At 39.2% G+C, this 16,684-nt stretch overlaps 1 protein-coding gene across 5 annotated transcripts in view; it reads right to left on the minus strand.

Annotated features, from left to right (window-relative positions):
• The window catches only part of KLHL24 (kelch like family member 24), a 42,955-nt gene extending 26,736 nt beyond the window's left edge, over positions 1 to 16,219 (minus strand). The window contains exons 1-5 of one of the 5 annotated variants that reach the window (XM_077754485.1): positions 16,130 to 16,219; positions 9,292 to 9,422; positions 7,487 to 7,549; positions 3,412 to 3,512; positions 29 to 1,009 (exon numbers count right to left, since the gene is read on the minus strand). In XM_077754485.1, the coding sequence (XP_077610611.1) occupies positions 29 to 948 (920 nt within the window). In that variant the 5' untranslated portion in view covers positions 949 to 1,009; positions 3,412 to 3,512; positions 7,487 to 7,549; positions 9,292 to 9,422; positions 16,130 to 16,219. The other 4 variants (XM_077754483.1, XM_077754482.1, XM_077754484.1 and 1 more) reach the window with 4 other exon arrangements.
• Positions 16,220 to 16,684: the final 465 nt, after the last annotated feature.

Here is a 16,684-nt window from a genome sequence, read left to right on the forward strand (position 1 = left end):
TGTTGTAGTTCATTTACAGTTTTCTCACCTGCGTGGCCTAGTCCTTGGGGACATCATTTCATTCCCAAGTATGTGGTACCGTCTTGCTTCATGCAACAACTGATAACACTCAGGAGAATTCTGGATCAATTGGTCCACCTCAACTGTTTGGACAAAGTAGTTGGGATGCAACAGAGGGAGTCTCACATGTGTCAGGAGCTCATGTAACAGTGGTCTTCTCAGATCAACAGCACGATAGACCCAACGCATGACGGCTTCAAAAACCATCTCCTCTTTACCAATAACAAGTTCATCACTACAAATATAATCAATAAGTTCGTCTTTGTCAAGCTCAAGAAATTCTTCATGTTGGGACACATCCTCAAAAGTCTGTAATGCAAAATTCTTGCATTTTGTGAAGAGTGTTTTGAGGGAATGGGTATCAGCAAAGCGCTGGATTCCTAAGCAGTTACAAGGATCAAGCTGCTCCTCTAAGAACTTGGCACATGCATCACGGAGAACACTAATCTGAAAGAGGCTTGATGTTTCAAAGAGATACTGTACATTCTCTGTAGTGATCTTTACTTTTCCAGTATAAACATACTGCAAAAAACATTCCATAGCTTCAGCTAAAATACCATTGATCTCAACCAACATTTCTCTGCTTTCTCTGTGGTCATTACAAAACATAGCTCTGAAGTAGCTACTGCAGGCTGAGAGAACAGCTCTATGGCAAGGAAATTCTTTGCCTTCCACACAAATGATAACATCTGTGAATAAGCGGCTGTCTCGGAATTCATTGAATATCTGGAGTATGTTTTCAGCATGGGATGATCCTGAAGAGAAGTCAAAAAACTCACGGCCTGTCAGAGATTTAGGGTCCATTTCAAAAACTTTACGTTTAGTTGCTGGGGAATCACGCACCCCGAGATCCTCTCTGTTTAGTCTTCGTCCCAATATTAGTACCATTGTTACATCAGTTGACTATATAATTGTTGAGAAATGACTGTTAAGTATCTTCTTTATGTGGCTACAAGTAAAAAAAATGAAAACATTTCAACATATAACAAATTCAGCACTCTACATAGTTTCATTTTGATGTAAATGCTACAACAAAATCACATATCTTATATGGAGCATAGGATACTATTCATTTTAATGAAAACTGCTAAATAAAATTTTGCATTATGGGTATAATTTGCAATAGTACTCCTTAAGCCAACCCTCTAAAGGTATTCTGTAGTTTATTAATACTAATAACCTCTGTCTCCCCTATTACACAGCTGGGTTCCATCTACTTACTGTAGAGTTAAGTCAGAATGCTGTAAGGCAAAGAATTTGACTACCTTCAGAATCCTAATATAAATATTTATTATCTTAATATAGTATTGCTAGAGGGGAATTCAGTTTTATCTACCAATAGCCTTTAAATATATGTATATTGGGGCATCTGGCCGGCTAAATTGGTAAAGCAAACAACTCTTGATCTCAGGGTTCTAAGTCCAAGTACCCACACTGGGTGTAGAGATTACTTGGAAAAAAAAAAGTATACTCTTTGACCAGCAACTCCCTTTCTAGCAATCTATTCTAAAGAAATAATCAGGAATATGTGGTAAGATTTATTTACAGAGATGTTCAATGATGTATTAATAGAAAATACTTTAAAAACATCTAAATGCCCTCCAATAGGAGATTAGTTAAATCACAATACATCTTAAGAGTGGAAGATAGTCTATGCAGCCATTTAAAATTATGTAGACTAGGGACACCTGGGTGGCTCAGTCAGTTGTGTGTCCGGCTCTTGGTTTCAGCACCGGTTTGTGGGTCTGAGCCCTGCGTGGGGCTGCTTGGGATTCTCTCTCTGCTCCTCCCCCACTAATGTGTGCACTCTCTCTCTCAAAATAAATAAATAAACTTAAAAAATTAAAAAAAATTATGTAGACTATTTAATGATATGGACAAGTATTTATCAGAGTATAAGTGAAAAGCAGAGCATAAAATATATGCTAAAAAAACAGAAAAAATTATGTATCAGTGGTTTTAGGGAAACCTAAACCTTTTTTTAAGAAAAAAGTAAACACATATGCCAAAATGGTGATTTATTTACCTTGTTTTTTTCTATTTCCCCAATTTCCACTATAATATGTATACTTTGTTTTCAGAGTTTTATTTATTTTTAAGTTTATTTTTGAGAGAGAGAGAGAGACAGAGCATGAGTGGGGGAGGAGCAGAAAGAGAGGGAGACACAGAATCCGAAGGAGGCTCTGAGCTGCCAGCACAAAGCCTGATGTAGGGCTCAAACTCATGAACTGTGAGTCAGATGCTCAACCAACTGAGCCACCCAGGCGCCCTTGTTTTCAGATTTTTAAAACACATGTATCTATGCCCTTTTCTCTTTTGCTAATAAGAAACATCCCCAATACTGCTACTCTTTTCACATCTCCATAAGTTAATATGTGATCTAAAATGTATTTGTAATTGGCTTAATTAAAAGCACTCAGAATAACTCTCAACTATTCCCATGCCCTCATAATCTCACAAAGAATTCTTTTTTTTTTTTTTTGAGAGAGAGAGTACATTCAAGCGGTGGGAGCAGAGGGAGGGAGAAGGAGAGAGACAGAGACAGACACAGAGACAGAAAGAGAGACACAATCCTAAGCAGGCTCCATGCTGACACAGGACCCTGGGATCATGACCTGAGCCTAAATCAAGAAGCGGATGCTCAACCTAATGACCCACCCACGCACCCCATCACACAGAATTCCTTCTGAAGGTCCCAGGTTCTTTCTGAAAAATTTTAACAGTGAGACATCCAGACCTAACTATGGCATCATAAAGAAGGCTTAAGAACATCAGAGATAACCCCCAAAATGAAATGCCATCCTACATTTGCAAGCCACAAATAAAGTTGAGACAAGGTTTAACAATCTTCATTTAGAACTGTATTTTGTATACTCCATCACATATTAAAGTGTGCTCCATTTTTAAAATCATGTGACATAAGCAAGACAATATGAAATATCAAAATCAAGAAGCAACTTATTCTATTATTTTTTTTCATATTCTTATTTATTCTATTTGCTTTCTTTTCTCCATCACTCTAATGACCTGGATATTCCAGTTACAATATTCAATAGATGCTTCCAATTTTCATCAACTTGCTCACTGAGTTGATTTAATTCTGTCACTTCCATGTCTATTATCATCAACAAATACTTATTGTGCACCTACCATTGTCAGGATACTGTGCTACACCTACGGCTTTCAGAGATCTAAGTATTACTATACTAGACATGGCTGTTGAGGTTTTTATTTTAAATATAGTTGAGACACATATTCACACAAAGATAAATAATAAGGTAGTATAGGTGATATGAGGCCACACTGGTATGGACAGCACAGTTCCCACTTAGGTTTCTAAATGTTTCTTACCTCTTCATATAAATTAGCATTTAATCTTCCTGAAGTCCAGATGATAGAGTTTTCCCTGGGCAGATGTAGGCCAGGCTATTCTAATTGTTAGGAAAAAGCACCTGATTGTAACAATATTTGAAGGACACTTAGATGTTTCCATGTACAGAATCTTTGCTTTTCCATTCCTCTCTTCATCTCCCAATTTTGCAGGTAAAGTCAGAAAAAATTCAAGCAATTTTATCACTCAAATGGAATAAAGATACGAGTAACTATTTTCATTTGGGATCAGCAGGTAGGGATTCAGAGGCAGTAAGCTGATAGGGAAATTCCTGCTGTGTTCATGTGGATTGTGTGGTTTTAAAAATCATAAAATGGCTGGAGAAGGACCATTTTGGTCCCCTCTGAGAATTCTGGAAAAAACTGAGGAAGTTCTTGGAAATTTATCAGGAAGAATGAAGAGCCAACCCCGTGTACTAATTAATGGTCTATTAACGGTTTGAGAATACCATGGGAGCTATATTTCCTTATATGCATTAAAAAACAAAACAGAACAACACTAATCTCTTTCTCTCTCTTTTTTTAACTGCTTGCCATGTGCCTGGCACTTTCTAAATTCTTCATGCAGATTTAATTTAATCCTCCTAACAACCTTATAAGGTTGTTACTTACAATTAACAAAAAAATTGGTTTTCAGCCTTAGGGCTTTATATACAGGATTAAAACAGATTTTTCTAAATAGGCAAGAACTATTTACAAAGTAAGTGAAAGTCTGATAGGGATAAACTTTACCCTCACTTTTAAGTTAAAAAAAAAAAGAACAGAAAAATATAAGTATTCAAATATACATGCAATTTATTTTCTAACTGTATAACAAAGTTTATAAAGTAATGAAACAGTTATAGCCATGGGAACTGATGTAGAAGGCCTATTTACATAAACAAGTAAAAATAAACCGGAGAGAATGTTTATGAGTAACTGTTTTTGGAGCAATGTCAAGTACCATATATTTAGTCAGTAAAATTAGCTTTTCTTAAATTTGAGAGAATATTTGTCTACACATATGTTATAGTCCATGAAAGCTAGATTTTAAGCTGAAATTTCATTATGCTTTGGAGGTTTCAGGTAACAGATTTGCCTAAGAATAAAATCTTCATTTTGTTATTTCTAATACCTAAATGAATAAAATTACACAGGTTTAAAATAATTTAGGGGTACCTGGGTGACTTAGTCGGTTAGGCATCCGACTTTGGCTCAGGTCATGATCTCAGGGTTCGTGGGTTCGAGCCCCGCGTCGGGCTCTGTGCTGACAGCTCAGAGCCTGGAGCCTGTTTCAGATTCTATGTCTCCCTCTCTCTCTGACCCTCCCCTGCTAACGCTGTCTCTCTCTCTCTCTCTCTCTCAGAAATAAAAACAGTTCAAAGAAATTTAAAATATTTTATTATCAGTTTTAAAATGTATTATCAAGAACCAAAAAAAAAAAGGTGGGGGGAGAGGTTTCTTCTATTTTCTTTTGAGATTTTCCTGACTAGAGAGTTCATGTTTGCCTCCCGGAAGGTCATTCAACTTCTTGGGTTATGGTTGCCCATGCACGTGTGCACCATCCACGAACACATGTCCATATACATGGGTTAAAATGGAAAAATTCCCTTATAATACATAATCACTTACAAATGGACAGTAGCACATATCTTGAATATGCTTTTAATTTGAAGTTATTTCAGTAATGGTTCAATACATAGAAACCTATCTCCCGTAGATGGTAAATCACTACTGTGCCTGAATGCCAGTTTTTTGTTGTTGAAACCGAAAAAAGTTCAAAGCATGTAATATCACAAATGATAACCATTCAATTATGATAAACATAAACAAATACGATATGGAATATGACTTGTTTTGATCTTAATGCTTTACAAAGTTTTAAAGCTTCCCAAATCAAGAATTTATCTTCAATCTGCTTACTTAATTTAAATTCTTATTGCATTTCAGAGTAAAAAAATTCACAAACTATTTTTTTTTTACTTGTGATCTAATGACTGGCATCAATGACAACAAAAATCTTGAACTTTATGCCTTTTCTCTTCTTTTACATTTTTGTTCTCTCAATCTTTAAATGAACACAAAAAGAATGCAACAGAATGCAAACAAAATGCAAAACAAAATAACACATTGCAAGAACTAAGAATTTCCTTTTGGCTAAAAGGGACAAGTAAGAAAAATGAAAAGATACTCTGCTTTCTGTATCCAATAATCATACAAATCATACAGGTATTTGTTATCTGATATCTGTATCTGATAAATTTAGGAACAGTAGATTCAATGAGTTAAGTAAATTCAGTGAATTAAGAAGGGTTTGTCTTCTTATGCTATTTTCTGCCTCTTATTCTCAGAGCTGGTTCCTTGACTTTTGACTGACAGAACGTCCTCCACCAAGGTAAAACTGAAAATCCTGGATTAGAATAGCTATAAAATCACCTGGTATTACAAAGTATTCAACAGCAAAAAGATACTTGTTTACTGCTTTGTATGTAAGAGAGACTATCTCATAGATCTGGGCTATTTCGTTCCAAGCAGCTTTGGCCTGGCTTTTCGCACATCCTCACTTTCTCTAGACTTTTTGAGAACTTTCCCAGTAACCAGTCTGCACAACACAAAATGTAAACTGTTCCTATTGATGACAGGGTAAATAATTCACACAGGAGAGTCTTAGAAACATGAAATGCATTTCTAAGTGTATCTTTTGGGCTTCCAGGTATAATTTAATAGCTTTTGTTTTCCCATTTTATAAAGTATTTTATTTTAACTCGTAATGTTTAAAAATGTAAAGTTACATTTAACCACATCAGAAAGTAGAGTATCTAACATAGGTTCAAGATTTATAATAAATGAACTCATATACAATCAAGCAAACAAAATATAAAGTACAGATTGAATTCTTCTAAAAACTGAGCAAATATCAAAGTATCATCATTCCTTTCAGGAAAAAGTAAGCAACTAAGAAAGCAATGCAGGGCACCCGGGCGGTTCAGTCAGTTGAGTGTCTGACTTCTGCTCAGATCATGATCTAAAGGTTCATGAGTTCAAGCCCCATATCTGGCTCCCTGCTGTTGGTGTGGAGCCTGCTTTGGATCCTGTGTCCCACCCCCCATACCTCCATTCCTCCCCAGCTCAAGTTCTCTCAAAAATAAATAAACATTAAAAAAAATAAGCATCTCTAGATAAAACAAGAGGGGAAAATGTTGGTTCCAAAGAAATATAATGACAGGATGTTTTATCTAGGTAAAGGTAGTGAATACAAGGGTGATCAGACTGCCATGTCAGCAACTGACTGCCAGAGTCACATGATTTGTCTAGAAAAGCTAGTATCCCTTTCTTTTTCTCCTCATTTCTTCAGGATCTTTATTCCTGAAGCTATACTCTCACTTGAAAGACTTTTCTTAAGAGAAAGAGTCTTCTGGTAAAGGTACTCTAAGCTTGGGGCGCCTGGGTGGCTCAGTTGGTTAAGAGCCCGACTCTTGGTTTCAGCTCAGGTCATGATCTCGTGGGTTCATGAGTTTGAGCCCCTTGTTGGGCTCCATGCCGGTAATGCAGAGCCTGCTTGGGATTCTTTCTCACTCCTTTTCTCTCTGCCCCTTCCCTGCTCACTTTCTCACTCTCTCTCAAAGTAAATAAATAAACTTAAGAAAATAATAAATAAATAAATAAATAAATAAATAAATAAATAAATAAAGGTACTCTAGGGTTTATTTCCAACTGTAGAACTCATGCATGTTGTAGACCTAGATCCTGATTGCTAGGTAGATTTAAAATATTTTTGGCCTATGTCACAGAAACATGAGGAGAGATAACTTATTTTTGTAAGACTAGAGAAAAATGTAGACAAGGGGCTAGGGATATCAGGGAGGAACTGAAAGGAGTAGATAAATACTTTATTTGTTAACAGAAATGACAGTGACACTGCCTTCCTTTATGATCTTGAGAATAGAATTTGTTCCCCATTACTCTGATTGACCTAAGTAGTCCCTAGTTAAAGAAAGGAAAATGGTTTAGATTCTCTAACAGCAATGTTTAGGTAGTTTATAAACACTATAAATACCTTTTTAGCATTTGCTTGATCAAAGCCCGGGCCAAAATATTTGTGTTGTTTTAATTTCCACACCTAAAATAAACAGAATAGCAATATATAAATCAGATAATAGTCACTTCATGCATAGTTGGCATTATTTACAAGTATACTGAAAGAGGTTTTAGATTTCAGTTTCTGACTTTCACATAGTTTAAAAGTTTGCACAGAAAGTCATTACTGAATAACAATGCCCTAAAACAAATTAATAATTTATGCTGTTTTACATATGAATTAGTTTCCTTATTTATCAACTTCTTTACTTGACAATATTGGAGTAAAGTTTCTTGAAAGATGAGTAAACAAATATTTGTGTCAACAGCAAGCTAATTGATGGCACTGAAATGACAAAATATATATCCTGTGATAATTCTGCAATGGATATTTGAAGAGTGTCTTGTAATGGATGTTTCATCTGAGTTTGGAGCCAGTAAATAATAGAATTGGTCTATCAATATTAACAAAAATTAACAAAAATTAAGTTTAGGGGTGCCTGGGTGGCTCAGTTGGTTGAGTGTCTGACTTTGGCTCAGGTCATGATCTCACTGTTCTTGGATTCGAGCCTGGTGTCAGACTCTGCTGACAGCTCGGATCCTGGAGCCTGATTTGGATTCTATGTCTCCCTCTTTCTCTGCCCCTCGCTCACTTGTGCTCTAAGATAAATTTACATTAAGAGAAAATTAAAAAAACAAACATTGACAGTTTAGTCATTAAGTTTTATAAAACTATGGAATCAGTTTGAGAAAATCAGAAAATTTCTGGGTAATTCAGGAAAAAAATTTTAGTTTTTAATCCTTAGTTATCTAGATTATCCATATAGAAACTCAAATAATTATTTTAAAACCTTTTAGTTCATAAATGCATATTTTTTCTGCTTTGTTAAATCTTAAAAACTTAGTACCTTAGAAACCAACTAATTCAACACAATTCTTTTTTTTTTTTCTTTTGGTGGAAGTGAGGGAGGAGAGGGATTTTCTCTTAAGAGAACATACTAGAACCTTGAACTGTGCACAGAATAGCAATAGCACTTAAACACAAGTGGTTCTGGTCTCTTGCCTAGATATCTACAAACAGAACTTGTAAAGTCTTAATAAATTTAGGCAAAGAACAAAAGTTGATAATGAAAATGAAGAAATGGACTGTTGATTTTTTTCTACATATGTATATAAACACATATCTCTATGCCCTGATTATGCTGTGATTGTGAAGTGAATGTTATTTTGAAGTTTCCTTACTCCCAGAAGTTAGTTTAAATTGTGTGTACCCTTGGTAAAAAATATTTCAACCTGGTCAAATTAGGGGGTCTTTAATCCTAGCTAACTTAAGTGTTTTTTCCCAATGGACAATAAGATCCCAAGCCAATGTTGGGGTCCAGGTCAAACGGAGAAACATTTCTGAACACCTACTCTCTGTCTGGCACTTGGGTCGCAAATACTGGATTCAGATCCAATTTAATACTCTGCAGGGTTGCGGTCCCTGGCTGGCTCAGTCAGTAGAGCATGTGACTCTTGATCTCAGGGTTGTGAATTTGAGCCCCACATTGGGTGTAAAGATTACTTTAATTAATTAACTAATTAATTAAAACAACAACAAAAAAGAACTCTAAAACTGACACTAAAATAGATTCAAATTTTCAGTGTTTCACCAGCAAAAAACACAGGTACAAATTGGAATAGATTTTCTCATGACTGATTTGGTCTAGAATCATTACCTTAAGAAGTAGAATGGCAAGGCAATTCACTACGGCATTTTGAGCAGGGTTTTAAAGTAATACTTACCACTTTAACAGATAAGGGCAAAGGATAGAGGAAGCCGATGTACAAAGTTGAAAGGAGCTATAATATCACAGTTGATCTAGACTGTAGCTATGCTGCAATCAAGCTTAATTTTCCTTTAGAGTGCAGGAATCCTATACAATGAAAGAAATTCCTAGTCAGTCTTAAAGATAGTGTGGATTAATGGGGAGCTTTAAAGACTAATAAATACCAAATAGTAAAGGAAACCAACATTTCCACTAATGTCTCTACAACTAGCAGTAGTGACTTGCCACATACTATGCTCTACACTACTCCATTTTGTCAAATTTAACTTTAAGTGAAGAAAAACATAGTGGAGACAACCAGAAGACTAAATAAGAAGAGGTTTATCTTTAAAGATACATAAAGTTGCAAAGTAAATCAAAAGAAGGAAAACCAGGCACAAAAGGAGACACTCAGATCAATGGAACAGAATACACAACCCAGAAATGGACCCACAAACATATAGCCAACTAATCTTTCACAGAGACCACTCAATGGAATAAAGACAGTCTCTTCAGCAAGTGGTGCTGGGAAAACAGGACAGCGACATACAGAAAAATGAACCTGGATCACTTTCTTTATACTATACACAAACATAAACTCAAAATGGATGAAAGACCTAAATATAAGGCAGGAAGCCTTCAAAATCTAGAGGAGAAAGCAGGCAAAAACCTCTTTGACCTCGGCCGCAGCAACTTCTTCCTCAACACATCTCCGGAGACAAGGGAAACAAAGCAAAAATGAACGATTGGGACCTCATCAAAATAAAAAGCTTCTGCACAGCGAAGGAAACAATCAGCAAAACTAAAAGGCAACTGATGGAATGGGACAAGATATTTGCAAATGACAGATCAGATAAATGGTTAGTATGCAACATCTATAAAGAACTTACCAAACTCAACACCCAAAAAACAAATGATCCAGTGAAGAAATGGGCAAAAGACATGAATAGACACTTCTTCAAAGAAGACATCCAGATGGCCAACCAACACATGAAAAAATGCTCAACATCACTCATCATCAGGGAAACACAAATCCACAATGAGATACCACCTCATACCTGTCAGAATGGCTAACATTAACAACTCAGGCAACAATAGATGTTGGCGAGGACGCGGAGAAAGAGGATCTCTTTTGCACTGCTGGTGGGAATGCAAGCTGGTCAAGCCACTCTGGAAAACAGTATGGAGGCTTCTCAAAAAATTAAAAGTAGAACTAACCTATAACCCAGCCATTGTACTACTAGGTATTTATCCAAGGGATACAGGAGTGCTGTTTCGAAGGGGCACATGCACCCCAATGTTTATAGCGGCACTATCAACAATAGCCAAAGTATGGAAAGAGCCCAAATCTCCATCAACAGAGGAATGGATAAACAAGACGTGGTATATACACACACGGAGTATTACTCGGCAATCAAAAAGAATGAAATCTTGCCATTTGCAACTGCATGGATAGAACTGGAGGGTATTATGCTAAGCGAAATTAGTCAGAGAAAGACAAATATAGGACTTCACTCACTTGAGGACTTTGAGATACAAAACAGATGAACATAAGGGAAGGGAAGCAAAAATAATATAAAAACAGGAAGGAGGACAAAACAGAAGAGACTCTTAAATATGGAGAACAAACAGATGGTTACTGGGAGGGGGGATGGGCTAAATGGGTAAAGGGCATTAAGGAATCTACTCTTGAAACCATTGTTGCACTATATGCTAACTAACTTGGGTGTAAATTAAAAAATAAAAAAATTATTAAGGAAAAAAAAAAAAGGAAAGCCAGAAAAGTGCAACATTGTAAACCCATTATTTAAAAATGACTAGAAGAACGCCTGGGTGGTTCAGTCAGCTAAGGGTCAGACTCTTGATTTCCGCTCAAGTCATGATCTCACTATTTGTGGAGTTGGGTCTGTGTGGGACTCTCTCTTTTTCTTTGCCCATCCCCCACTCACATGGGCTCTCCCCCCCCAAAAAACTTAAAAAAAAAAAAACCCTCCATGTACNTGTACTTTTTATAAGTGTCAAATATTTCCTCCCTATATTCTTAAAAACTAATTTATTTATTTGAACCATTATATTTAATGACTTTTTAAAAACTATAAATTTACAGTCTTGAAATTTCAATTTAAAGCTTTACTCTTGGAACAGTGAGTGGTTCCTGACCTGAAGCAAGTTTTACAAGTGTAGTATTTAAAGTTCAGTCTTAAAGTCTTTCTTTCTTTCTCTCTTTCTCTCTCTCTCCCTCCCTCCCTTCCTTCCTTCCTTTCTTCCTTCCTGGAGAGAGGATGGAGTTTATTTTACATAGCTGAATGAAAAACAATTCAAGAGCTAGTAAGGGGCACCTGGGTAGCTCAGTCAGTTAAGCGGTTAAGCGGCTGACTTCAGCTCAGGTCATGATTTCGCGGTTTGTGAGTTCGAGCCCTGTGTAGGGCTCTGTGGTGACAGCTCGAAGCCTGGATCCTGCTTCAGATTCTGCATCTCTCCCTCTCTCTACCCCTCCCCTCCTCATGCTCTGTCTCTCTCAATAATAAGCATTAAAAAAAAAAATTAAAAAAAGAAATAGTAAATAAACAAGATATTATCTTCAACATTTCTAATTTCTTTTCTATTCTTTTAAAGTTTATTTATTTGTTTGTTAAAGTTTATTTATTTTGAGAGAGACAGGAAGAGAAAAAATCCCAAACAGGCTCCATATCCAGTACAGAGCCCCACACAGCGTTCAAACTCCCAAACTGTGAGATCATGACTTGAGCCAAAATCATGAGTCAGATGCTCAATTGACCTGAGCCATCCATGCGCCTATTAAACTGTATTTATTTTGAGAGAGAGAGAGCATGTGAGTGGGTGAGGGGCAGAGAGAGACAGAGAGAGAGAGAATCCTAAGCAGGCTCCGTGCCATCAGTGCAGAGCCCAGTGTAGGGCTTGAACTCATAAACCATGAAATCATGACCTGAGACAAAATCAAAAGTTGAAGGCCTAATGAACCGAGCCACCCAGGCGCCCCTAACGTTTCTAATTTCTTAATGGAACCACCAAGAACATATTTACCCACCATAAGACACCAGAAACCAACTAACATTTAAATTTCTTTGTCTAGGTTTATAGCAATTGGGATTATCCCTAATGAGAGAAAAAAAGTAAGAGGTAACTAAGGATGAAAACTTTAGCAGCGCTTAATGTGTCGGACTTAATAATATGGTTCTATAATTAAAAAGAATACTATCTTCTCTCAAATCAGAACAAAAAAACCATAATTCTGGTTTCTTTTCCTTGCTTTAAACCTTTTGGTTACTAATATTTCCCAACCCACAAAGGAAAAAAAAAGTTAATTATCAAACATCCAGCTAAGGCGCTTGGGTGGTTCAGTAGTTTAAGCGTCCGACTTTGGCTCAGGTCATGATATCACAGTTTGTGAGTTTTATATGCATATAAAATCACACCTGCTATCAAGCTGCCCTATTGAGCCTACTCATGCTTCTCACTAGACTTAATATGTAAACTTAATGTCATCTGGTTTTATTCTAACATGTTTCTTTTAGGTATTTAATGCATGATTTTATTTTAAAAGCAAATTAAATCTGCAAGGACCCTACCTGGTGGTCTGCCACTCAAACAGGTTTGAGATCCAGTATTTTGTGCAATTTGTCAATGTATAAAAGTACTTGTAAGTCAGTGATTTTTATTTACCTGAGTAGTGACACAAATTATTTACAGAATAACTTTTAGAAACTACTCAGTACAGAGTAAAGCCTTGGGTGATGAATTTAGGCAGAGTGACAAATCCATAAATTAAAAGTTAGTTTAGCTATTGTGTTTTTTTGTTTGTTTTTAACTTTATTTATTTTGAGAGAGAGCGTGAGAGACAGTAGGGGAGGGGCAAAGAGAGATAGAATCCCAAGCACTCCTCATGCTATCAGCACAGAGCCCTATGCAGGGCTTGAACTCATGAATCATGAGATCATGGCCCCAGCTTGTGCTATCAGCACAGAGCCCTATGCGGGGCTCGAACTCATGAATCATGAGATCATGGCCCCAGCTGAAATCAAGAGTCAGAAGGTTAACTGACTGAGCCACCAATGAGGCTCAGGTATTGTTTTTAACAGGAGAAAGAATAAGATTTTAAAATGTCAATAGTTGTCAGGTGACCACATTTTGTTTTAGTCACAACACAATCAGAATCATACAAAATCTATTTTTCATATATTTATATGGATATACTTATGAGGCTGCTTTATTTACATTTTTCAGTATATAGTCCATACCTATTTATTGAAAAAGGATGTCCCAAATTTCTAGGTAAAAGCATATACAAAAATAACTGGTCATTTAATAGTATTTATTTGTCATAGGCTTGACCTTTGGGTTTTAATGAAATAGCAGAAAAACAAGGAAGTTAAAAGGAAGTGTTTTGAAAAAGGATTAAGGTTTTAGCAACTTGAACAAAAGCCAAGAAAGATTATATTAAAGCTTATAGCCCTAACTCAGAATATTTCTTTTTCTGTTCAGATCTAAGTTACTGGCTTTGTCTAGATATGGAAGCTTTTGAATGCTGATTTTAAAAAAGGTTAGAGGTTTGCATTCTGTACTTATTTAGATATGTCAGAGGCCCTCAATGCACAAGTGATGAGGGGTGTGCGATTTCAGAAGCTGCCCTTCTGGTGTAGTCATGTCCACTTGAATTTTAAAAATATATTAAGAATGCATAACAAATGAGAACTGTTCATATTCAATTTCTGCTTCAGCCAGGGAACTCAATCTACCTCCTAGAGAAATGCATTACTCTTGGGTGAATTCCTATAAACTTCCAGGAAAAGAAAATGTGATAAAAGTCAAGTATCCTATTAATTCATGAAATTAGACAAACCATATCTATACTACACTATAGCTAAAATAATTGTTCTTGTAGATTTATTATTGTCTTCTTAATTTACACTTTTAAAATGTTTATTTGAGGGGTGGAAGGGCAGAGAAAGAGGGAATGAGAGTCCAAAGTAGGCTCCGTGGTGTCCCTCCTAAGCAGGGGTAGATCCCTCCAACCATGAGATCATGACCTGAGCCGAAATCAAAAGTCAGAGGCTTAACCCACTGAGCCACCCAAGCGCCCCTTAATTCACAATTTTAAAATAACATACTTGTAATTCAATCAAATTTTTAATTACAATGGGGATAAATATAGGAGTGTGCCACAGTCCTCCAAACAAGGAAAACAATGTAAACCGGGGTATAGAAGACGCTTAACTTTTAGGACGATATCCTTAAGCTATCGTTTTTTGGTTTTGTTTTTTAAGTAGAATTCAAATTTTAATCTTAGTCAACACCGGGGAGATTTCAAACTATTTTACATTCCTAATAGAAATCAAGCTCGGCTGATGGACCTAAAATGCTATAGCTGCAAATTTAAGAAGTAATTTTTAAAATGCTGCTTGAAAGCAAGTGATTAATCAATTGTGAACAGTCACTGACTCGGGCTGAGGGAGGCATCCTAAAATATGGCGTTATAGTCCTTATTTAGCTACTTATACGTTGTTTACAAAACCAGCAAGCACAAATTCGCATAAGGACTTCCTTCCCAACGCCTCGGTAATAAGGGGACACTAGCGAAAGAGGGCTCATTTCCCGGTTCCAAGGGCGGCCGCGCCGCGGTCTTCCGCAGTCCCAGAACTGCCTTAAGGCTCTGTCAGAAGCTGCGCCAGTCTCGGAGGGACAGTACCGAGGGCTCAGCCTCTCGCTCCAGTCCTTCCGCGCGGGAACGCGCGTCACTAGCTCCGGTAGGGCCGCCCGAGCACCCGAGGCGAGAGCGCGCGCTCCCGCGCGTCCTCCAGATCACCTTCAAGGGGGCGGGGAAGAGCTGCTGGGGCACAGCGGCGAGACAACCGCCAATAAACACTCGGAACTCGCCCAGCCGTCCCGCCTGCAGGCAGCCGCCGGCGCCCAATCCCCGCTGTGATAACAGTCTGGCCCAAGGGTCCAGAATTTGGGGGCGGGGACATTAGGAACTAAATTAAGAAACAGAGTCCTGGACTGGTAGGAAGGTGGGGAGGTTAGGCGGGGACTCCGCGGGCTGAACGCTGGCGCCCCCGCCCGCCCCGACTCCCCGGGGACAGTCGCTCCAGGGCTGGGTTCCCGGCGCTGGCTCAGCCGCCATCCGTGGTAAACAAAGGCTCGCGGGGGGTGGGGGCGGGGGTAACGGTCAGGTGACGGTGCCGAGCACATTTCGCAACCGCTTTAATGGGGCTTCTCTGGCCCGTTGCACTGGGACCCACCTTGACCCCGTCAGGCCTCCCCGACAGGACCAACGGTGGCCCCCACCAAACGAAAAGGCTTGGCTTGAGACCTTCGCATTCTCAGTGCTTCCTTCGATTAAAAAAGAGCAGCGCCCCGTACAAAGCCCATCAGCAACAGGGGCTCATCTGCCCAGCCCTGTCCGCCAGCTGCTCCTGCCCTCAAGGCGAAGGGGTGACCCGCACCTGCTACCCCCAGCCCAGGCGGCCATGCTTCTCCCAACCCGCCCCCGGCGGGGTGCGCCAGCAGCGCCGCGGTTCCGGGAGGGTAGTGCCAAGAGGCGGAGGTGCCCTCCCTTCAGAGCTGCCGTTACAGAGCCGGGACTGAAGAACCTCCCCCCCCACCCCCCCGGGTGCCCTGGAGANAACACCAGCCTCAATCTCCCCTCAGACCCCACGTCTGGCTGCGAGACGCCGGCCAACACTGGCTTCCCCCCGCAGACACCCCAGTGGTCGCGACCTCGGTCGCCCCTCTGCTCCCGGCTCTGGCCGGTTCCTCGCCTTCCGGCTAGTCCCGGAGCTGTCAACCCCGGGTACCTCTCGGCGACGGCTGGAAACAGCCAGCAGCGGCAGCCCCCGCGTTCCCTCAGCGGCCCGCGGCGCAGCTCTCTCCACAGCGCCGGCGTCTCCCTCCAACCACCAGTGTCTGCCGCAGCTCACAACAAAGGAAACATGTGACCGTCCGGGCCAAAACACTGAGCGTCACCGACCCCTGGCCAATCCGAGTGGGCGCCCCCCGCTCTGGAGCACCCTGGGATATGTAGTTCCCACTCCTGGGGCGCCTACCGGGCCACTTGGTTTTCCCGCTACAGGGTGGGTGTCGGTGCCAAGTGTGAGGAGACCCAATCTAAGGGTTGCAAATTCGGAAACACTTTGTTTTTGGTAGAAACGGGTTACGGAAATACATCCGTGTTCGGGGCCTCGTGAGAAACCCGAGTCATTTGTTTATTGCCACGTCCGCAGGCAAAAGCGCGTTACTGAGATAAAAAGAGCGTGGGCCGAGGCATAGAAATCTTTTTATATGACCCCTTTAAACACAATCTGGAAATTTGAGGGCGGGAGAGGTGAAAGGGACTAGAGCTCTGGTTTCTA

This window comes from Crocuta crocuta, unplaced genomic scaffold (assembly GCF_008692635.1).
Source record: "Crocuta crocuta isolate KB4526 unplaced genomic scaffold, BGI_CrCroc_1.0 scaffold70, whole genome shotgun sequence".
In the NCBI taxonomy this organism is placed as follows: Eukaryota; Metazoa; Chordata; class Mammalia; order Carnivora; family Hyaenidae; genus Crocuta; species Crocuta crocuta.